This window comes from Doryrhamphus excisus, linkage group LG4 (assembly GCF_037039965.1).
Source record: "Doryrhamphus excisus strain RoL-2023G ecotype Guam linkage group LG4, RoL_Dexc_Guam_v1.1, whole genome shotgun sequence".
NCBI classification, from domain to species: domain Eukaryota; kingdom Metazoa; phylum Chordata; class Actinopteri; order Syngnathiformes; family Syngnathidae; genus Doryrhamphus; species Doryrhamphus excisus.
This window is the reverse complement of record NC_136360.1, coordinates 12,319,517-12,343,051: the sequence shown is the minus strand read 5'-3', so window position 1 is coordinate 12,343,051 and position 23,535 is coordinate 12,319,517. Positions and strand designations below refer to the sequence as shown.

The 23,535-nt window shown below is 43.7% G+C and overlaps 2 protein-coding genes across 3 annotated transcripts; both read left to right on the top strand.

The window, feature by feature from the left end:
• The first annotated feature begins 202 nt into the window (after nucleotides 1-202).
• Nucleotides 203-9,899, top strand: ephx4 (epoxide hydrolase 4). The gene is made up of 7 exons (XM_058073217.2): nucleotides 203-523; nucleotides 1,438-1,523; nucleotides 3,793-3,950; nucleotides 5,035-5,163; nucleotides 6,256-6,359; nucleotides 7,071-7,219; nucleotides 9,134-9,899. Exons 1-7 carry the CDS (start codon nucleotides 281-283, stop codon nucleotides 9,372-9,374), a joined length of 1,110 nt encoding a protein of 369 aa, XP_057929200.2. The 5' UTR covers nucleotides 203-280; the 3' UTR covers nucleotides 9,375-9,899.
• Nucleotides 9,900-13,422: 3,523 nt separating this feature from the next.
• On the top strand, nucleotides 13,423-23,495 carry btbd8 (BTB domain containing 8). Of its 2 annotated transcripts, XM_058072457.2 has the most exons (6): nucleotides 13,423-13,735; nucleotides 15,707-16,191; nucleotides 17,633-17,708; nucleotides 18,456-18,568; nucleotides 18,655-20,400; nucleotides 22,703-23,495. In XM_058072457.2, the coding sequence occupies exons 2-6, from the start codon at nucleotides 15,789-15,791 to the stop codon at nucleotides 23,197-23,199; spliced, it is 2,835 nt and encodes a 944-aa protein (XP_057928440.2). In that variant the 5' UTR covers nucleotides 13,423-13,735; nucleotides 15,707-15,788; the 3' UTR covers nucleotides 23,200-23,495. The 2 variants fall into 2 exon arrangements, with proteins under 2 accessions (XP_057928440.2, XP_057928441.2); XM_058072458.2 differs by lacking the exon at nucleotides 13,423-13,735 and having other exon boundaries at nucleotides 13,743-16,191.
• Nucleotides 23,496-23,535: the final 40 nt, after the last annotated feature.

Below are 23,535 nucleotides of genomic sequence, written 5' to 3'. Positions count from 1 at the left end.
TTTTATTCTGGCTGCAAAATATGAGCTAATAGCTCTCACATGCGCTAGCAGGGGTACCTGCCAGCAGTACAGGTGTCTAATGCATGTGTTAGCGTATTACCCTGTGTGTGTGTGTGTGTGTGTGTGCGCGCACCACAAACAATACTCCCCCTCCTCCCTTTGCTTTTTTTGCGCGTGAGCATGCACGCGCGTCCCTCTCCTCCGTCCCATTGAGCATCTCAGGGATCCTCCCTCCTTTCCTCCCCGCCTTCCTTCCTTTCAGACGGCGTCGGTGTTGAAGATGGCGAGGCTGCTGCACAACTTGCTGCTGCTCCTCGTCAGACTCGCCCTGCACGTCCGACTTTGTGCTTACTGGTCGCTGGTCTGCGCCTATTGTGCGCTTTGCACCGCCGTGGCGCTACTGAAACTTTGCTGGAGCGCCATCTTGCGGCCGACGGCCACCTTCCAGTGGACGCTGCGCGAAACTCCGCCGGCGTGTCTGCACGACACGTCCTTGGGCACGCACTGCTATGTGCGCATCAAGGTGAGGCGCGTGCACGAGGGCGGGGTGTCTGCGGAACAACCTGTCACGCGTGCGTGCTCGTGCGTGGATACACCTCTTTTGCTGCTGGCGTCGGTCGTGATCGCGCGCGAGCCCGATGCATGTTTGTTTTGGTTTGATTTGGCGCCGCCGTGCACGCGCCTCACGCAGCAGCACAACGTGTTTGCTCGAAGTGTGCGACTGTCACGTGACCGAACGCTTTAAACATAAGTTGTCATGGTATAGTCAGCTGTCATTGGCGCGTGCGTGTATTGATTATGGACACTTTTTTAGGTACACAAGCTCACGAGGTCTTCAAATGTGTTTGTTGTTGGGCTTGCTAGCTGAGACCTGTTCCTAATATTTTGACTCTCCTGCAACAACACTCATGATCACCCAGGCTGTGTTTCAGTTCGTACACTCCCATACTTAAATAAGTATACTATCCACACTGTGTACTTGTGTACTTAGTTCCTGAGGGCATCAAACTTGGCCGTGCTGCATGTGTACACTTAAGTCGTTTTTATGGACAAAAAGTGATCATGAAAACATAAAAAAGCAAAACAAATATGCTTAGAAATACAAACACATTTTGTTCTCTTGCTTCTTGGTGAGTGGCTATTTTTAGCTTTTATACCTGCTCTCCAAAAGTGTCCAGAAAGACCAGAAAAAGTTGCTCCATTTGTTGAGGAGTCTGAATACTTGCTAAAAAAAATGGCAAGTTAGCAAAACTGATCCCTCCCGCTACATCTTCTTTTTCTCTTGTAGTCCACTTGTGTTATGTACAGAGTTGGAAGGACATGCTACATTTACAGACGGTCCCTTACTATATGTTTATGAGTGAGTGCGAACAGATAGCGCCAAATCTAGTATTTGTGCCGTTCCGACCGTAATGTGTGCGTCTTGTCTTCCAACAGGAGTCTGGCCTCAGGTTTCACTACGTGGCGGGGGGCGAGAGGGGGAAGCCTCTCATGCTCTTCCTGCACGGCTTCCCTGAGTTCTGGTAGGTAAAGAAATTACCCACATTATTTTATTACATCCTAGTCCAGAAGATTCTTGACGTATCAGACGTCTGCGGCTGGCCTGATTATTGGTTTGTGAAACTAAGCGAACCGGAACTCCCTGAGGGCGAGAAAGTCGAAATCATTCTCTCCCCGCCCTTGATATGATAATAAAAACCCTAATGGATCGGGGTCAAAGAGGTTGTCAAGTTGTGTTCATGTCTCCTCGCCATACACACAGAACCAGAGCCCACCCAGCCATGGCGATTTGGGTCTTTCTATGTGACAGAAGTCAAGTGAGATGGAGCTCATTGTCTTAAAAGCCAGGAACTTTAAACCTCGTCTGAGAATTCAACAGTGAGATCTGATCCCGTTGTCATTACTGCAAGTGGAAAGTGGGAGAGAAGAGTTCAAGATTAGCCAGGAAATTGGGTGATCAAATAAAAGGTTTCTTAGCTTGCAGATGACTCTCCCAACAAGGCAAAAGTTATCATCATGGTAGTACCTTGGTATACAAGCGTCCCAACTAACAAGTGTTTTTTTTTTTGTTTTACATGTCGATTCAGAGTTTGCAGTGAAACATTATACATTTTACATTATAACCATCTAGTTTCTCTTATTTACTATGTGGGAAACATTAAATTAAAAGCACAAAATGAATACAGAGCCGCCATCCACCAGTAGGAGCCTGGACTTGTTTTTTTAGAGAGGTTGTGTACTACAAATATACACAGTAACTTTCCATAAGGTCATCAGATCTTACCTTGTTGCATTCCCATATAGTATCAGCATTTGGGAGCAAATATGAGGTGAAAGAAAAGGGTAGAATACAGTATAGTAGTCTATGTATCTGCGTTGAAAGACCGTCAAACACAGGGACACATTGACGCTCACATTAAAAATTAAAAAACTGGGGGGTTTCTAACTATATTATTTTTGAATTAATGGTTCTGGTTCTGCATCCAGTTTTGGGTCTCGACCCCTACTACTGTACAAAACTGCGTACTGAATTCCTAGTAGTATACTGATGAAAGTGGACAGAACCCCAGCATACAAAACAGCGATTGGAACCAGAAGTCAGCTACGTAGCCCATCTATGATGTCATCAGCAGTTGACTCTCAAAAATGTTAAAAATGACGTGTTTTTATCGTAATTCTAAATGAATTTAAATGATGAATGAAAGGGATAAATGAACATTTAAAGAGGACCTACTATGTTTTTCCGCTTTTCTGACCTATTTGTTTCTAACACTGCCTCTTTGTGACATGACAGTGTGCCAATAGTGAGCACAAGCTCGAATCGCAAAATCCCACAAAATACGACCAGTTTTCAAGTAGCTCTCCAAAGGGTCCATTTATTTATTATCAACTCAAAATTAGAAAGTGGGGTTCGGCAGTTGTCCGGAAGTCCTCGGGAACACTGTCACCAACCACAGCGGAATGGGTGAAATAAATTGGAAATCCAAGGAAATCCAGCTAGAATAGGTGCAGCTTCTGGAAAATCTAGACACGAACCACGGTTCCAATCTATTTCATTTGACACAGCTTGTGACCTAGTGTGTCCACCAATCAACACGCTGCACTGTCTAGCCCCACTCCTTTTGGTACCCTACCCCAAAAGGTGTTACTTTACTTGACAATTGTTGTTGATTAGCAGCAGAAATGAAGCAAACTACCTGAGGCGACTCGGTAGTGAGTGCTCGTTGTTTTGCATGATAGGAAATGCCCACTTCTGATCATCTGCTGTTTTTGCCTTGTGGGAAGGCTGTGAAAAATACCAATGACTCAGCTCTTGGTGACAGATTTCCAAACTGCACCACTCAGCCTGTGTGTGTGCTTGTGTGTGTGTGTCAACACCCAAGAGCCAAAGTCATAAAGCAGAAGAAAATTCCTGTGGGGCGAAAGGAAGTAATGACCATTAATGATCATTAAGAATGTTGTCCATCATTCTTGTCTTTGTATCAATGAGCTCAAGTTTGCATAGTTTCCAATTTTGCACCCATGTAGAACCACCCGTTAAAAGACAAAGTAAAATAAATGGAGTGAGGTTCCCAGGCTGGTGAAGTTAGCATGTCAATAACTTGTGGTTGCCCTCGTGTGCTTACCATATTTATTGATATAATCACATGTTTGTTACGTTTTTAGATTTAAATGTGAAGACTTTAAGCCTTGAGCTTCAGGTTCTGTAGCCTTGATGCGTGCTACTTTGGTGGTTGCGACAAAATGTCGTCGTAGTCCCATAAAGATATCATTTCTGATGTGCTGATGCAGGTTCTCATGGCGTTACCAGCTGCGGGAGTTCAAGAGCGAGTTCCGCGTGGTGGCCATCGACATGCGAGGCTACGGTGAATCGGACCTGCCGTTGGGCGTGGAGAGTTACCGCCCGGATCACCTGGTCACCGACATCAAGGACATTGTGGAGCACCTCGGTAAGAACACGACTGTTGTGAGCCACCATGACTGATAATGACATAAATGCTTTGAGGAGGCAGTAGCCATGGCAACGATATGACTTTTTTTTCTTTTTTTTTCTTTGGCCTTGATGCATCAGTGAGCTCTGAAAAGTGACCGAACTCAAGACGAGTCAGGACGTTGTTTTAGAAAGTCACATACAGCTAACATATATTGTGACTGGAAACATACACATAGAAACATGGCAACAATGCACACTTCCATGTAGCTGACTATAGTAAAAATAACAGTCATCATATAATGTTACGGGCTGCACGGCGCCCGAGTGGTTAGCGCACAGGCCCCACAGCTAGGAGTTAGATTCCACCCTTGGGCATCTGTGTGTGGCGTTTGCATGCGTGGGTTTTCTCCGGGTACTCCAGTTCCAAAAACATGCTAGGTTAATTGGAGACTCCAAATTGTCCATAGGTATGAATGTGAGTGTGAATGGTTGTTTGTCTATATGTGCCCTGTGATTGGCTGGCGACCAGTCCAGGGTGTACCCTGCCTCTCACTCGAAGACAGCTGGGATAGGCTCCAGCACCACAGCAACCCTTGTGAGGATAAGTGGTAAAAATGAATGAATATAATGTTACTATGTTATTGGTACTATAACACGCAGTGATTTTCTGCACACAATGTTATTCTTGTTATTCTTCCTTGCTCATAAACAAGGTGTTAATAGTCGGTATTAGCAAGTATAGCTAGTTCTTACTCTCCAAAACATGTTTCTTCAAATATAACAAGAAGCGAAATGTCCATGAGGGTAAAATGCATACTTTTTGTTGCTATTGTTTCTGTAACAATACCACTCCAGCCGAGCTCAATGGCGGCTGCTATCGGGTACTCCCTGCTGATGGGGATGCCATACAACTTCATGTCCAAAAATACAACCCATCCCTTTGACTGAATACTTTTACCCCAAACATCCTGATGTTGAATGTATGTGTCAATAAAGACACAATCAATTTTCACCTTCCCTTACTTTCTGACATTCCTTTCCTTTCATTCCTTCATCCAAATTCTTCCCCCCGTCCATCATCTTTGTTGCCTGTCTTCCAGGCTACAACCGGTGCTTCCTCGTGGGTCACGACTGGGGTGGGACTGTCGCCTGGTTGTTTGCAATCAACTATCCTGAGATGGTGACAAAGCTCATTGTCTTAAACTGTCCTCACCCATCCGTGTACGCAGGTGAGTGTCTCTTTAAGGAGGCTGCACTTTGGCCATGAGGCCCAATGTTGTAATGATGATGAATGAGGGATGTTGGTGGCATCCGTCTGCTGACTCTTCTTGTGGAAGATGATCAAGGCTAATTACAGGAGGATGCAGCAGATGCTTGGACTGCAAACAGCCCCCCCCCAACCCCATCCAACCCCCCAGCACCATCACTGCATAACCCTGCGATGTGACGTGGCCTTTGATTGCAATCTTAACGCATACTCTTCTTCTTTTTCTTCTTTCTCCTCCTTTGTCCTTGTTCTTCCTCTTGTGTCCTTCTTCTATCATACTTCAACTTGTACTCTTCCTCCGTTCTTCTTCTTCTTCTTCCTCCTTTTTCCTTTGTCTTTACTCCTCATTCTTTCTCCTTCTTTTCCTTCCTCCTCATTCGTTCTTCTGCATTCCTTTTTTGTCTTCCTCATTGTTTTTGCTCTTTCATTCCTTCTTCTATCATACTTCCTTCCTTCCTTCCATCTTTCTTTCTTTTTTGTTTCTTTCTTTCTTACTTTCTTTCCTTCTTTCCTTCTTTCCTTCTTTCCTTCTTTCCTTCTTTCCTTCTTTCCTTCTTTCCTTCTTTCCTTCTTTCCTTCTTTCCTTCTTTCCTTCTTTCCTTCTTTCCTTCTTTCCGTCTTTCCTTCTTTCTTTCTTTCTTTATTTCTTTATTTCTTTCTTTCCTTCTTTCTTTCTTTCTTTATTTCTTTCTTTCCTTCCTTCCTTCCTTCCTTCCTTCCTTCCTTCCTTCCTTCCTTCCTTACTCTTTCTCCTGCTCTCTTCTTTCTTTCTTTCCTTCCTTCCTTCCTTCCTTACTTACTCTTTTCTCCTGCTCTCTTCCTATTTGTGTACTTCTTTCATCTTCCCCCTTCTTCTTTGTCCTTCTTTCTACCTGTTTTTCATCCTTGTCCTTCATTCTTCTCCCTCTTTCCTCCTCCCGCCTTTTCCTTTCCTCTAACTTCTTTCTCCTTCTTTTTCCTGCCATTTTTCCATTTTTCTTCCCTCCTTTCATCTTGTTGTTGTTCTTCTACTTCTTCTACTTTTCATATTCGTTCCCTCCTTCTTCTTGTCCAGATTACGCCGTGCGTCATCCCAGCCAGATGCTGAAGTGCAGCCACTTCTTCTTCTTCCAACTGCCTCGCCTCCCTGAGCTTATGCTATCCATCAACGACTTCAAGGTGCCCCCCTCCTCCCTGACCTTGATGCTCAGGGTCAATCCTGCATAGACACATATATATGTGTGTGTGTGTCTGTGTGTGTGTTTTTCTGCGTTGCAGTCTATTTTAAGCGCCCATCAGAGTGGAGGCTAAAAATAGATGTGTGTGTGTAGGGGGGTGGGGGGTGCAATAATGCAGTGGAAATTCTCCTCCTGAAATAGTTTGAGTTTCATTATGGGATGGAGATCAAGTGTGTTCTTGTCCAAACATACAACTGTGATTTTATATTTTTAGCTAAGCTTAGCATTTATGGACAAAAGTATTGGGACGCAGCTTCCAATAAATGACTGACTGAGTGAGAGGCTGGGTTTGATTCCTTGAATCCTCGTTCTTCATCTCATCTTGTGTGCTTGCAGCATAGTGGGAACACTTTGGGCAAAGTCCTTTTCCGTTTCCAGCGAGCTTCCTGAAAACTTCCTGTTGGTGTCCCAATACTTTTGTCAGTGATAAATGTTTTCCAGTAGAGCAGACTAATGAAAAGTATGATTACATAAGACGTCCATATGGCGTTGCAGCAGCATGCGTGTCGTCGTGAACTCCGCAGGAAGTCACCGTGCCAGAGCGGCCATTGAGGGCATCACAAGCCAGTTTCCCGCCAAGTCCGCTTCCCTTCTCAGTGACTCGCATGGCGGCGACGGTGGCGCTGACTCAACACTTTCCTCCCCCCCACAGGCACTGAAGGCTCTCTTCACCAGCCGGAGCACCGGAATGGCCCGGAAAGGAAGATGGCTGACGGCGGAGGAGCTGGAAGCGTACCTGTATGCTCTCTCGCAGCCTGGTGCTTTAACCGCAGCACTCAACTACTACAGGAATGTTTTCAGGTATTTCTTATTTATTTATTGCTGTCGTTGATTTGCAGTCTGCTTATACAGTATCTCTCCACTTGCAAAGGATGCTGTGTGTTAGCGCTGCATACTTGGACATGCTCTATTGTTTCCACTTGTCACCTTGAAAACCATGTCACAGCTCCTCCTCCTGATGTGTTGCCATGACAACACACAGGACATACTGCCTGTGCATGCATGAGGGGGATACAAAGAGCCGGTGCCAAAAAAGCAAGCAAGGACTGAGTAAATGAAAATATATTTAGAATGAAATACCCATTTCATACCCAAGTCTCAAACATCCTTTTGGTTGTCAGTTTCACGTCTTATAACTCCCTTGTTGTACCTGAGACAGCATCTTAGGAGGAAAGCTTTTCCACCACGGGCCACATATTGGAAAAAACAAAGGATGTGTGAAGCCACTTTGATATTTTCATATACTGTTTATCTATATTTGTTTTATCTTGTAATAAGGCAAAAAGAGAGTTTTACTGTATATATACAGAAATATACAGTATATATATACATATATATTAGAGAGAGAGTGAATGTTAAAGACAAAGCTCTGTGTTATTAGTGTAAACAGTTCAGCCTTTTTTCTCTACATTGTGCCTTTTTGCCCCAGTTTTAAAAAAGGTTACCTATTATGTGCAATTTCCAGCCTTTGTATTTTATATAGATCTTCCAGAATCTGCACCTATTCCAGCTGTATTTTTGTTTTAATCTATTCCACTCATAGCCTGCCTCCGGGCACGCCCATTCGGCTGTGATTTTCCACTCAGCTTGGGCCCGCTTATATAAAGAAACCTGGCTCACTATGACGTCACTGGGAGTCGGTGTTTGAAAAAACTCTGAAACCCAGCGTTCAGAGCCATCTCAAACTTCTTTCAGGGCTCACTTTCAAATGTGCAAACCTTATTATATGAAGCTTTGGCATAGTTTAAAACAAGAATACAACATTCTAACTACATTTATAGGTCAGAAAAGTGTGAAAATTGTAAAAAAAAACTATAAGACTACCCTTGTTTCTTCAGTTTCTTGTGCATTTTAATGCCGGGCACAATTAAAGGTACCTTTGTTTGGACTGATATAATGATGAAAACAAGAACAGCTCATGCAAGTTCAATTTTCTCAGTCAGTACAATGCTATTGATGTAATAACATTAGCGATTTTGGTTATTACAAAGAAAACCATGGACGTTGCTACGTAGATATCAGTGTTTCAATGAAATTAAACTCTTCTGAGCTATTGTAGTTATCATCAACATATATTAGTTGTACCAGTCATTAAAACTGATCAATAAACTGAAGAAACAAGAGGTGGTCTAATATTTTATAGCAGCCTTGGGCCACTTTGGACACTCCTGTCCTAGAATCACAAACAAAATGTCATTAAGATGGTTCAATCTGAAGTCCTCACACATGACTTAGCACGCCATCTGCTGCCAACCAGAGTCCAATCAGACCTCTGCTCTATTTACTGTATACATGCTAGCAGCTATGTACGTCCATCTGTTTTATTAAGTAACATCTACCACCCTTTATTACCTTTAAGAACATGTGAAGGACATTGTATGGAAACAAGAACATCACAATATATATGTGCAGCCAATATGTGTATGTGTATGTGTATATGAAAAAAATTGAATTAACATTAATAGAATATTTATTTAATATAGTATACTATATCTGACACGTATAATATATGATAAAAAAAAATTAATACTTGTTTTTTCCAAAAGATGACAAAACATCATCACCCGAAGATCATAGAACTCACCTACACTTGTGCGTCACCAAGTCACTGCCCACAGCCACTAGGGGACACATTTGCATCTATGACACATATCTATAACTCCTTGACTTCTCTGTGTGTAAAATGTAATCTTGTGTTTGACGTTCCTCCCCCAGCTCCCTCCCGCTCCGGCAGCAACACGTCAGGTCTCCGGTGCTGCTGCTGTGGGGCGAGCGGGACGCCTTTCTGGATCAGGAAATGGCCGAGGCGTGTCGCTTGTACATCAGGAACCACTTCCGCCTCAACGTCATTTCAGGGGCGAGTCACTGGCTGCAGCAGGACCAGCCCGAAATCGTCAACACGCTCATGTGGACCTTCCTCAAGGAGGGCGAGGGGCGCAAAGGTCACAGGAACTAACACACCCAAACTCCCTCCCTCTCTCTCTCTCTGCAAGATGGCTGCGTTGCCTAGCAACAGAGTGATGATGCAATCAGTCGGCGGGATTAAAGCACACTTCAAGCCAGGGGGGCCCCAGCTGAGCAGGACACACGATGAAGACGTTCATTTTGACTGTTTTGATTTTTGCACTTTCAGCATCACACTTGTGACTCGTTTCTGTGTGGTGCTGTGTCACTTCTCACTTCCTGTAGGCGGGAGGAGGCGTCGCTCGCTCCAGAGTCCCACAAGATCCCTCAACCAGGTGTTGTTGTACATTTTCTTTGCTCCAAATGTAGAGAAAGTTGATTTTCCATGTGATGATCACTGTCCTCTTTTGTATCACTTCCTACTCTCCTCACTGCACACTTGGAAGTTGACTGAGCCACTATTTGCTTTTATAAATAAACACACTTGCTGTCGCCCTGTTTAAAAGTGCAACCTTTAAAAACAGAACTTTATACAGGCACTTATTTGTCTTTATCGGCAAAACAACGGAAATAAAACAAACACGAGAGATGGAAATAGATGGTTCTAAATGGACAGACTTCTACTTAAGTCAAAACATGCCCATATAGGGAGATTGTAGGATCATCAGGGCATTCCACAAGCCTGGATTATGCTTCAAGTTTGCTAGTTTTATATAAGTTTTTATTTATAAAAAGACTACAAAATTTATTTACATATATTTAAAGCGCACGGTTTGTGTTATTAATTACTTGTATCAGCATTTTGTGCTCTATTTTCCCCTTTTTGCTGTTTCATCCGTGTTTAGCTTTATTTCAACAATGTACCACAGGCCAATAAAGAACAGGTCACAGGCCACAAATCTCTTCTGAAACGCTCAGGCCGCTGTTTTCTGGAGTGGTTCAATTCCCTCCTTTCATCGTGAGCGAACAATGGCAATTAAGGAGCGATGGAGAGTGTTATGGGAGCTACAACTCATCAATGTGTTCAACAGTCACTTTTATTGCAAATATTGATCCAAAATCTCAGAGCAAGGAAAAGGCGGGCTGGAAATAAAATATTATACACAGGAAATAAAGTACTACAAGCCGACCAATCACATCCTTTACAGTCAGCACTAGTCTTCTCGCAAGAATTTCAATTTCTTTTTATGGTGTACTTTTATTTTGAAGGCCTGTTTTTACCAGCTACAGGATGAAGATGTTCTGCTCCCTGAATATCCAAGTGGATTTTTCCCCCAAAAAACTGGAAAAATACGAGTAACTATTAAAACTGGAGAGCACCAGGCAGAAGCTTTGTTTACACCACGCAGCGCAATTCTTATGCCTGGTGTCACGATTCGGCTTCATTGCTTTAAGGTTCGACCCCAGGATGCAGAGAGCAGGACCAAGTGCAGGTAAATAATATTTATTCTGTGCAATAACAGCAACAGAAGAAGAAAGCAACTCAGGGATTGACTGACAAACGATAATGATCCAACAAAGGGAGAAGCACACACCTGAACTAAATAGAGGGGACAAATTAGGGACAGGTGTGGGTAGCTATGGCAACGAAGGCAGAGGAGGCAAAACTGGAAGTCCAATACAAAACAAGAGTGTTCAAAAGGGAAACCAAAGCCCAGACAGGGAACATAGACAAACTGTCACACAGGAACCCACACAAGGCGTGACACCTGGGCTATGGGATCTCTACAGAGGCACAAAAGACAGCCGAATTAGCTAACAAATTAGCCCTCAATTTATTTATTCTAAACTTAAGAAAAGATGGGGAGAAGGGAAGAAGGACAAGAAGCCAAAAACGTACCACTTCCACATGGAATGGGAGGAGAAGTTTTTTGCACTGTCATGTCGGACTCTGCATCCATGGCTGACTTCATGCAGTGCAAGTTAAGGTAATGTAATGTAAGGTAATGGCTCATCATTGCATCCCATCAATTTGTAGACGAATGACAGGCCATAGTCAACCACAAAACTGCAATGATTTATAAATTAATTTTCAAAGCGATAAAGTGAGGGAGCAACAGAAATGAGGCGAGGGACGACTTTGATGTAAAGTACTACCAGTCTGTCTTTCTTTGGCACCATCAGCTCTCAGGATGGAGGTCATTCGAGGTTGAACGACCTTCCCGTCCTGCTTTGTGGCCATGCTGTAATCTCAGGCGTGATCCACTTAGGAGCTAATCATATCTAGATCCATCTCATTAGTGTTTGTGTCAGCAGGGCACGTCCAAAATGTTCACACAAACGTGTGTAGCGTTCATGATTTAGCATGGTTCATGACTACTGTCAAGCTAGCAGCAAGTGCTGGATTCAATGAGATCCTCAGACACAAGAGCACTTTAGAATCCGTCTTATGTCATGGGTGTACTTCCAGGTCTATATAATATCGTGGGTGTGTGTGTGTCCTCCCACATTCCAAAAACATGCTAGGTTAATTGGCGACTTCAAATTGTCCATAGGTATGAATGTGAGTGTGAATGGTGGTTTGACTATATGATTGGCTGGCGACCAGTCCAGGGTGTACCCCGCTGGGATAGGCTCCAGCACCCCCTGCGACCCTCGTGAGGATAAGCAGTAGAAAATGAATGAATGAATGATTTGCAGGACAACTCTGCATGCTATTCTTGAGCCAGGAAGTGCAGGAACAGTTAAGATGGGTAAGAATACTAGTGCTCATGGACCGTAGTCTCACTCAGTGTTTGCCTCCTGCTAAGCTACCACCTACTGGGCCGGGCATCATCCATCGTCCAAAAGAGTCCATGTGTCCCCCTCAGGGCATGGAGACGTAGCACTGTCCTCAGTATTGTTGATGCGAGGGTAACGTGGGCCGACACAGTGCGCCATCGTACATTGTACTGCCACTGAATGAGTTTACACAGTTTTTGTGGACTTTGTTCCCAGAATTCCCACTTGCTCCTTTATTCAGTGGAGTCGCACCTTGGTTTTCAAGTATACCAGTTTTATAAATGTTCCCACTTTTTGTAAACTAGCCCGCGCGTAACAAACTAGTTTGTGTTCTCTGTACTGAATCATTCCACAGTATCAGTGACTCACAGTGCATTGGAATGCTAAATAACTGGCCAGTCAAAGATGATGTTGCAAAGTCATGTTTTGCTTACGTTTGACTTGAGTAAATAACAAGAGTCTTCAATAAAGGTAAAAGCGGTAAATATTCATTTGTCTATTTCAGTTGTCATTTAGAATTAATTTGCATTGTTTTCTGCATGTAAAAATAGAATTTTGTAGAACATATGTTTTTGTTAATATTTTTCGGTGTCTAGAATGGACTCACTGGACATCATACATTTTGGTTTTCGTCCAACCTTTTGAAACAAAATAACAAAACCAGAGGCACCACTCAAGAGTAAAAAAAATAATTAGATTACCTGCCAGGTACAACTAAAGTCACACTTGTTTGGACAAATATAATGACGACAAAAATAGCTGATATGAGCGATTTTGGGGCAGTAAAATCCAAAAGCTATTGATGTACGAACTTATGTGATTTGGGATAGTTTCAAGAAAACTCTGACATTTTTTTTAACGTGTTTTAATCGTACCTAACTGTACCTTAGCTGCTCTAATTTCTGGGAGGGGACAACAAGGCCTTCCTCCTGCCTGCGTCGACTAAATATCATCTGATTGATTACCCCTTGTGTCTCCACAGGAAGGAAACATGAACATGATCTAATCAGAGATGGCCTTGATTCAATTGTCACTTATTACAGAGCAGCTCATTTAGGAAGAGGACGTAACGTGTCCGCACATGGGCAGTGTGGTGGATGTGGACACAGTCAGCCAAAACATCAAGTTGGCTCATTTGTGTTTTCGTCAGTGTATGGACTCTCACCAAAAGGAAGTTGCACACAAACAAACACACACGGATGAAAATATGACCTCCTTGGTAGAGGTAATAGACGCTAATCTTTGGAGGTGACCTGCAGTGGAAAGTAGCCCCCCTCCCGTCAAGCAAATATGGCAGCGTGCCCATATGGATTAAGCTGACGGCATCCTCTGCTAATCTGATGCAGCCGATACACACTAGCTCCTCCCGCCACATCACACACAAGATCTCCAGTGATTTCCAGTCTGCATTTCTGCGCCACAGACTGAGGAGGGAAGGAGGGACGGATGAAGGGAGGCGTGGTGTGTGTGTTGCCATGGGGATGAAAGGTCCATCAGGCAGCTGCTGATTCGCTGGCGCTGCACAGCACCATTTTTCCATTCTTGTCCCTTACCACGCGGTCCAATCACCAGAAGGAGCTATGCACGGTTCCTTTTGGACCTTCCCGAACCCGATCTGCTTCTGCCGCTGCTGCCATCACACATGGGGATGCACGATCCTGTAGAGTACAACTGAGGAGAGGATTCGAGCAGGTGAGCATTCTCTGTCGATGTTCCACTGTCTGCTTGCTTGCTGCACATCTGTTAGACCAGCCCTCCCGTTCTCTCATTGTTAGGCCTGTGCCTCGTGCTTGTATGATTTCTGGGGCTAAATGTGATCCTCTTGTTCCTGATGGGTGGGAATGCTGGGCTGAAATGGTGCACATGATTCCACTCATCCATGAATACAATTGCTGCGGTGAGCCAGCAATGTGCTGCATGAATAATTCATCATGGATGTATCGGCGTGTGCAGACTGTAATCAGACTGTAATCTGACATGCAAACACAACAAGCACACTGAACTGTCTCGATCCTACTTGTCCTCTTTTTAAAATAGCTGCTTTGTTCATGAAACAAAAAATTGATTGACTGAAGATCTGTTTTCTGTGCTCAGTGCACAATGAATGTGCTCAGCCTTGACAACGAAACACTAAACAAGATGCACTTAGCAGTGTGTGTGTGTGTTGTTATGACCATAAAAGAAAATGTATGTACTTAATTGCTAAGGTAGGCCGTCTAAGTGATTCTGCCTCCAGATGCTTTTAATACCACCTGACCAGAAGCTTGTTGGCACTAGCTCACCTGTAATTGTTGCCGTTTCCTTTTATTGTCTGAAAGGCGAGAATGGTCATTTCTTACAAAAGTCTGCTTTTGTGAGCCAGGATGCTATACTCTAGGATGCTATACTGTGGTCAACGTCGTAACCACTCGTCCACCATGCGGGTGAATACAACCAAATTTGCTGCCTAATTTATACAGCCATGACCAGTTTTTATACACATACAACTCTTTCTTCTGATGGCTAACAATCTAAAAAATATAATGAATGGGTGCATTTTGTTAGTTGCTGTGGTAGAATCTAAGCCCTTGAGCCTAGGGTAATACTTTGCACTTAACAGGAAGTCACTGTGTCACTAGACAGGAGTTACTATGTTGCTGTTGTTCACACGTCTTTGCGATAGTAACGACATTAACAATACTACAACACATATTGACTGAACTGACCCATTTTTCATTGAAATGGCCTCTTTGGCTCTTTGCTCTTGCCTTGTATGTCAACTAAAGCAATCAACCATATATGTGGACATCAACTTAAGCTGGCACTTTTGAGTAATGATAAGAACATGGTGGACCGGGACTTGACATTGGTTGTTGGCAACAGGGAAACCGACTTAAGCAGGTTCTACTGTATATATGTACAGTCATAATTTATTAATTGTATTGCTCCTATTGTATTGAGATTTCTTACTAGTAAATTCCGTTTTACTTGTTTCTCATTCATCACAATTTTACCCATCAGGTACTATTCTGTGTTGACTGTGGTCATCAGTCATGTGTTTTTTTTGGCTTACGTTTGACTTGAGTGAGTAACAAGTACAAACTTGAAGCATTATTGCCTTCAATTGTCTTTTTTTATAACTAATAGTGTGGCGTTAGCTAACTAGCGTACCTGTCACAAATGGATTGCATGAATTTGAATCACTTGAGCAAAGCTGTTGCAATGGTGGCCATGTTTCAGCATTGGCACGACGATCCCTTGACATTTGACAAGAAGCGAGGCATTGCAGCTGATGCAGCTTGTTGTAAGCGTGTTGTAATCTCAGCCAGTCATTACAGTGGCTTGCCATCAGACGCCATGTGACACAAATATAGGTTCAGCCTGAAATGAGCAGTAGAGCCTCTTTAAACAGATGTGTTGCTAAGATCCTCGTAGATGAGGCGGACTCGGCGGGATTGGGAGCAGCCGAGCTCGTTCTGGGTTTAGCAAAGGTCAGGCCTCTTAATGCTCATCTTTATAATCCTAATCACTTACAGGTCGATTCATTAGATTCTAATACCCATGAAACTAAACCAAGGGTTCGTCTCTTTAACTGCTGCAAGATGTTTTGTAGAATAAATGTTTGATCCTCCAATGAGTTCTGTTTCGTATGACCTTCCTGTGTTCTTGTCTCCTGAGCAACAGAGGGCAATAAAATGCCCTTCGGCTGCTGAGTCCAAGGGTGTCCAAGTACACTGATTCCTCCTCTCCCTGCACTGCATCAGCCATGAAGTCAGATGGTCTGGGGACTACTAATAAGTCAGGAGATGGACAAACGTCCAAGGCAAAGACAGAAAAAAAGCCAGGAGAGCGGAGTGCAGCGGCAGCAAAGCCAAAGATACCACCGGCCGGGGCGCCAGTTTTGAATGGCACTGGAGCGGCGTCAGGAGCCAGGCGGGAGGTCGCCAGCACCCATGTTTCTGCTCGCTCCCGTGCGGTGAAGGAGACGGAAAAGAAGCTGGGCACGAGACCTAAAACTTCTCCCCCGAGCTGCACTGCAGTGAGGACGCAGAGGAGCGTGACTGTGAAGGCCGACAGCACAACGCACCATGCCGCTTCTTCCACATCAGGTGGCGCCTCGCCAGAAAACGGCACCAGTAGCCCTCGAAACGGCACCCACGCTCTCCCAGGTACTCCTTTGTCCTTCGCCATTTTGATTGAATCGTTGCAAAGTCAGACTGATGGCAAGCAACAGAAAACAAGCAGGAGCAGACTGATGACTGAGACGACGATACTGTCACTACAGCGAGTAGTCCAGCATTGATAAAGCACACAGGTTGCTATCAGCGTGCCAACAGCTGCTGGATTGTCGGCGTCTAAGCCCTGCACAGCTGCTGCTTGACTGAGCACTTGGAGCTTTTGTAGCTTTGGTGGTTTTAGAATGACCGCTTAATCCCTGTGTCATTACTGATACCATTGTTCAATCCTTTGTGTACACAAACACTTGAAAAACACAGAGCGGAACCTCTAAGGTTGAACACAATTCCTTTGCAGTGATTTGTTTGTCAAATCAATATTTACCATAACAAATCTGACACATAATCTCTTCAGGGTCAAACTGCACTTTTTGGGGGAATTTTGCCCATGATTCACAATCCTTATGTGAAACGGAAATATATATTTATTTCCTTTTTCTGTGCATTATAACATGAGGACACAAGTTAATTTGAGCTAGCTTACAATGCTGTCACTGGGATACACCTACTATGAAGCCTACTATGAAACATTGCATCGTATTAAAAGTAGGCAGGTGCATACATTTGGGCACCCTAGTTGTTTTATTGATTTGAATACCTTTAACACATTTGTTTGGTAGGCTTATTGACCCTTGACCTGCAAAAAGAAGTAAAGCCAATCATGAAATGCATGTTGACTCTTCTCTGAAGAGTAGTAACATGGTAGCCTCAAACCAACTGTGAAATGACCTGGAAGCAAAGATTGTTCAACATCATGGTATAAGGGAAGGATACAAAAAGCTAGTGCAGAGATTTCAGCTGTCAGGTTCCATTCTGAGGAACATAGTGAGGAAATGGAAGACCACAGGCACAGGCACAGTCCTATCAAAGGACTGTTAAGGCCCGGAGTGATAGGCCAAGAAAAATCTCATAAGCAGAGGCCAAGGATGGTTCGAACTCAAAACTCAACCCACAGACCAGCTCCAAAGACCTACAACATAATCTTGGTGCAGATGGTGTCACTGTGCATCCTTCAGCTATTCAATGCACTTTACACAAAAGGATGCTGTACAGCAAAGTCATGCGGACGAAGCCGTTTCTGTGCACATGCCACAAACAGAGTCACTTAAGTCACTTAAGGTATCCTGAAGCACATTTAGTGTTTTAAATCATCAAAATATGACAAGATACTGCTGCTATTACATGTTACCAGTGTATGTGGGTGTTTTGGTTTTTTTTGTAAGTCACATTTTAACAGTCTTGTCAAACAAGTGTTGCCAAACAAAAAAAGCCAAAGAAAAATTTACTTTGGACAGTTTACCGTTTGATGCAGACTGAACTGATTGTAAGCTTTTATAGTCAACGTTTGCTCATGTGGTTTATGGCTGTGTTTTAGGAGCAAAGCCCAAACAGCAGGCAAAGCTGGTGAACAAACCCACACTGACAAAGTCAGATTCAACAAAGACCACCAGGTGAGTTTTTCCCATTCAACTCTACACGACACTCATCTGCTAATTGCTCCTAAGTACATATGGGAAAATGTGGTTGTTGTTGGTTTATTATAATGTGAAGATGCTTAACTCTGAGCATCAGATTCCTTCTTGTTTTTCTTCCATCACAAATTTACATGAAAAGTATCCAAGAATCAACTGGAACCCTACACATGCTTGCCACTTGTGTCCTTGGGAATGCCATTAGAAAAGCTGTGCTGCCCCCTGCTGGTGCTTATTAGTAATCCCAATTGCCTCTCCCTTAATCTCTCTTAAGTCTGCTTTGATCCATCCATCCGCTTTCTATGCCGCTTATCCTCACTATCCTGCAGCGGGGGTATGCTGAAGCCTATCCCGGCTGTCTTGGGCGAGAGATGGGGTGCACCCTGGACTGGTCGCCAGCCAATCACAGGGCACGCTCACATTCATACCTACATAGACAATTTGGAGCCAGCAATGAACACAACATGCTTGTTTTTGTTTTTGGAATGTGGGAGGAAACCGTAGAAAACCCACACATGCATGCACAGGGACAACATGCAAACTCCACACAGAGATGCCAAGCAGAGATTCAAATCCAAGTCTTCCCGATCTCGATCCCGATCATGAGGCCAACATGCTAACCACTCGGATACCATGCGACCAGTCTGTTAGGATGTTTGCAAAAATGATAAATTGGTACAATGACTGTGGGAAAACAATCTAGTTGTTGTGATTTTGTCCATTCAGTAGTCCTGCCAACAAGACCAGGGTGAAAGAAAGTGTCAACGTGAAGTCAGCAGAGGGTGCTGGAGCAGCATTAAGAGCAGAAAACAAAGGCAAAGGAGTCCAAGCCAACAATGGTGAGAGTGCTCTTCTCCAAATGTTTGTCTCTATCATGTACTTAAGTATAAGAGTCCGGTTGGCTTTTCTTCTTTCTGTTGTTTAGATGCCAAGCATGGACCTGCGGGGAAAAAGCTTACTTTGTCCAAGAAAGAATTAGACAGCAAGGAAGGGTTGAAATCCTCCACACCAAACAAGCCACAGGGTGAAACTGCCAAGAGGGTTCTCAGTCGAGCCTCTGCTAAATCCAGTACTAAACCTAGCAAAGTCTCTCTAACTCCTTCGAAGCAACTGACAACTGCTACTAAGTCAGGACCAAAGCTGAAAAACCGGACTGAGGCGACGAACAACACTGAAAAAGCCTCATCAAAATGTGGAGCAATTCTTAGAACTGCTATAGAGGCGAAAGAGACTGAGAATGATACAAATTTGGTCTGTAAAACTGAATCTGCGCCACATAAAAATGTAGAAGAAAATAATGATAGCAAGTGGCTAGCAAGCTCTGAGGAGCCGGAAGCACAACCACCAAGCCAAGACAAACACCAAGATTCACTAAGCCTCCATCTGGACTCAACATCTATTCACAGTGTCCACAAAAATGAAATGCAGACTACCACCCCACACGGGGCAGAGGAACTTAGCATTTCACCACAAGAAGTCAGATCTGTGAGTGCTATTAAACAGTCCGAAAGTAACACAAGGTTAAGGTCTCCATGTAGCCCTGTAGACACCCCTTGCAGTATGGGAAGCACTAGTACTCCTTTGGAGGACTCCTGGACCAGCATGCACCATCAGGTCAGCCCCGCGTCTGAGACTGGTAGCACACACTCCACTTCCTCGGACGACATCAAGCCCCGCTCTGAGGACTACGACGCTGGAGGCTCGCAAGACGATGACTGCTCCAATGACAGAGGCGTATCCAAGTGTGGCACCATGCGCTGCCATGACTTCCTGGGGCGCAGCAGCAGTGACACCAGCACCCCTGAGGAGTTGAAGATATACGAAGGTGGAGCGGGACTGAGAGTCGAAGTGAGGCTACGTGGCAGGGAGGCTGAGACTACAAGTGAGGAAGAGGGAACAAGGCGCCGTCCTCATTCATGGTTGCCAAGGGAGGAGCATTCAGGGGCCACTGTAACTACAAACAGTGTTCCTGAGCACCAAGCCTCTGAAGATGAGGACGATGATGAAGAAGAAACTGAGGAGGAAAGGTCTGAAGTTGAAGTGATCCCAAGTCAGGGCCCAACTGAACCCTCGCCACCGTTCCAGGGTATCGTCAACCTGGCGTTTGATGATGACACTCTAGACCAGGAGAACGAGCAACCAGACTTTCAGTCTACATCCAACTTCCGTCGATCCATTTTGCTCTCTGTGGACGAATGTGAGGAGTTGGGCTCAGAGGAAGGCTGCGCACAGACCCCGCAAGACCCTGACAATGCGGCCACACCATGTGATGTTTTTGAGTCCGATTCCATTACTCCTCAGTCACACTGTGCTCCCTCCCACTCGCCAAGTCAATGTGAACATTCAGGTACCAAGCATACAGAACAAAGTGAGGAACATCAAGAAAGGTCCTTGGTATTCCTGACGGAGGTTCATGAGCATGTACAAGAGGAGAGTAACGAAGCTCAAGCGGACGCAGAAAGGACCAGCCCCCCTCTGCTGAGCACTGACATCAGAGACCCCCCGCCCCAGGAGCGTCCATGTCACCTTGACCTGCGGCACACTCAACAGTACACCAATGGAACACTACGGAAAAATCAAGCAGAAACCAAGAAGGCCGATTTACATCTGGACTTAAATGAGCCACAAATTACAGGGGACTCTCCTGTTCATGCTGCACAATCTCCAGCAGGTAACGTATGATCTATGGACTCTTCCTTGACCCCAAAATCCATTCTCTTTGCCCGCAAGAGCCATTCCTCCGTTACGCTGACTCCTAGACCTTACCTACCTGCCATCCCTTCTGTAGAAAAAGGATATTACCAGTTAAAAATTCAGGTTCAAATTCAAATTAACTCAATCATATCTTCATGGCTAAACTTGTGCTCTCATCTCAACATATTGACAATTTGAATTTGCAACATCAATATCCTTTCCCAGAAATTACACTGTCATAATTTTTTTTTTGTGTTAGTTGCCCCAAAACGCACTTCTACGCACATAAGAACTTTCTTATTTTTATGATTTATTTCACTCACTTTTTGAGCAGCGAGGGATTGGACCTCTCCCGACTGAGGTTGCCACATATAGCATTTTAATATAAACACACTGTAGTCACTTTGAAGTTATGATGCAAGTTTTTTTTCAGCACAAGGTGCTCTGACTGCATTGTTTACAAAAGCACAGAAGAAAACCTCCTCCAAGGATTAATCCAGGGGTGTCCTTTTTCAGCCTGCACCTTGTTTTTTTTTTGGGCTGTTGGCAAATCGTAAAAAAATTAATCAGTATTAATTATATACTGTACGTTACTAGAAAGCACAATAATGGGCTTTGTCGGATAATACAAATCTAAGATGTGGATGTTTTGCTCAGATAGCCTAGCATGTATTCATTTATAATGGATTGGTTTTTAACTTTAAAATGGGGGCCTATCCTCCACTTTCAACAGCACACTCGCAATTCAGCCTCACATCCCTGGAAGTTTTCACATTTTTGGTCTTTTTTTTCTCAGAATATAGTAGTTTTTTGTCATTCACCAAAAGTCTGTAATAATTTCTACATACTTGATAATACATGTAAAATGCCCAGCATACATGTAGCACAGTTATGTTTATGTCTTTATGCTTTACTGATAATGTTTTTCAACAAGCATTCAGATTTTGCACTTTGTTCAGGAGCCCTTTAATGCACCATAGTACTGTGAAACGGACACCTACCTATGGTAAAAGAGTAGGCATGGTCAGGAAGCAGGTTGTGTTATCAGAATGTGTCAGCCAAGAGGAGAAGAATGCAGATTTATCCTGTGCACAGCTTATTTTCTGGAGTACTCTATCCAACACAATTTTAAAAGTGCCTGAGATGAGCAGGGCTCCTTTAATGTACAAAAATTGTACACCGAATCTTTACATTTCTTAGTATGTAGGCCTCGCTGGAAAACGTTTGGACACCCCTGGCTTAAATGTTTGTTTTGGTTATTACAGCCTCTGACCCAGCTTGCACATAAACAGTCTGTCAAACACGTATGACACTGGCAGATGATTGACAGCCACTGGTAACCAAAGATGATTGTGCTAAAAATCTATATTTTAATGTCATTACTTCCTAATATTGGTGTTCCACTCTAGTTAACTTTAACTGTACAAAAACGTTGCTGAAATGCTATATGTGATAACGATTAAAAATGTTTACAGTATATTTTTCATACAATCTGATTTATTTTATATTCTGCAGCAGAACAAGCTGACATAAAAAAGTAATTGGAGTCAATTTGCACTGCTTGTTTCTTTTGTTTTTTTTTTAAAGAGTGGGCTGGGAAACCTTTTGCTTTGCATCTCCTGGTTGCTCTTTATTTTGACTGTGACGACACCTACAGTGAGTTTTTATTATTTTGCACTGCACACATGCATGTTCCCCGACATCCATTTTTTTTGTGTTTGTCATGATCTTCTGTTGTGCCTGGTAGACTTGTGTCCTGATGCTTAAGAGATAAAAACAATGGTCTGTTGTCTATTTGCTTATGCTGGAGCGACATTGCGTAGTCTCTGTATTGTACGTTACGCCTATCTAGAGAAGCTCTCATGTGTCGCTTTTTTTCCACTGTCAAAAGAGAGAAAACCTGCTGAACTACAACATAGTTTGCATTTTGAAGACTAAAAAACTAAGAATATCTATGAGAGCTTACATTTTGTGCTGTTCATTAGGTCTTCTCAAAAGAAATTGCACATAGACTGGTGCGTGCAATGCATGGCTTTTTTTTTTTTAGATGCATTCAGAAGTGTGTTCCTCTCTACTCTACTTCACTGTAAATGCAGCCATTAAAGTCACTGCTTCCTAGTCTGTTTCACTGTGGGAAGTGTATTAAAGCTGCACTCAGGCTACAGTATTCTGTGTTGTTGTCGCCGGCAGTGGTTTATCTCTGAAATGTTAAAAACAAAAAAGACTTGTGAGCTTGTGATACACTTTTGTCATTTTGCAGTATTGTCAATTGTTTTTAGGCGACATTGCTTGTGACAGATTGGATCTAAGCGGCAATCATGAGCGGACGCCATCCAAAGCCCTCTCCCCCATTTACGAGACGGATGCGGGAGAAACGTTTGCGCACTGCATGGACAAGGACAGGAGACATCGGGCAGAGGAAGGAGAGCTGAGAGTGGATGATAAGTACAAAAGCATCGGGTTTGCCGAGCAGGACTGGAGCCTGCTCAGGCAACTCCTCTCGGAACATGAGTCCAATCTGGGTGTCATAAATCCGGTGCCCGAAGAGCTGAACCTTGCCCAGTACCTCATCAAGCAGACGCTGTCCTTGTCGCGAGACTGTCTTGACACCCAAGCCTTCCTGTCCCCAGAGAGGGAGACGTTCAAACGCTGGGCAGAGCTCATCTCACCCCTGGAGGACTCGTCCACCAGCATCACGGTGACCAGCTTCTCCCCAGAAGATGCAGCTTCACCACAGGGGGAGTGGACCATTGTGGAACTGGAAACCCACCACTGACTGCAAGGAGGGCCTGTCGCACAAATACGACATCATGTTTAGCCATTCATTCTGAGCATACAATATCATTTATTCTCATTAATACAAAATGCTATGTTTTGTCTGTTACACTCAATGGGGCTATTATGCATGCAGACCTTTTTTCCTTAATGGGTGACTCATGTTGTTTCAAAAGTTTTTAAAAAGTAGGGAAAAACACTCATGTCAGTTTGACTGATATACCTATAAGAAAACCAATTATTGGATACAGCCTTGCCTTTTGTGTCATGTAAAAATAAACATTTGTGTATAAGCAAGAGTTGACGTTGCTTGTTTATTTGCGTTAAAACAAACAGT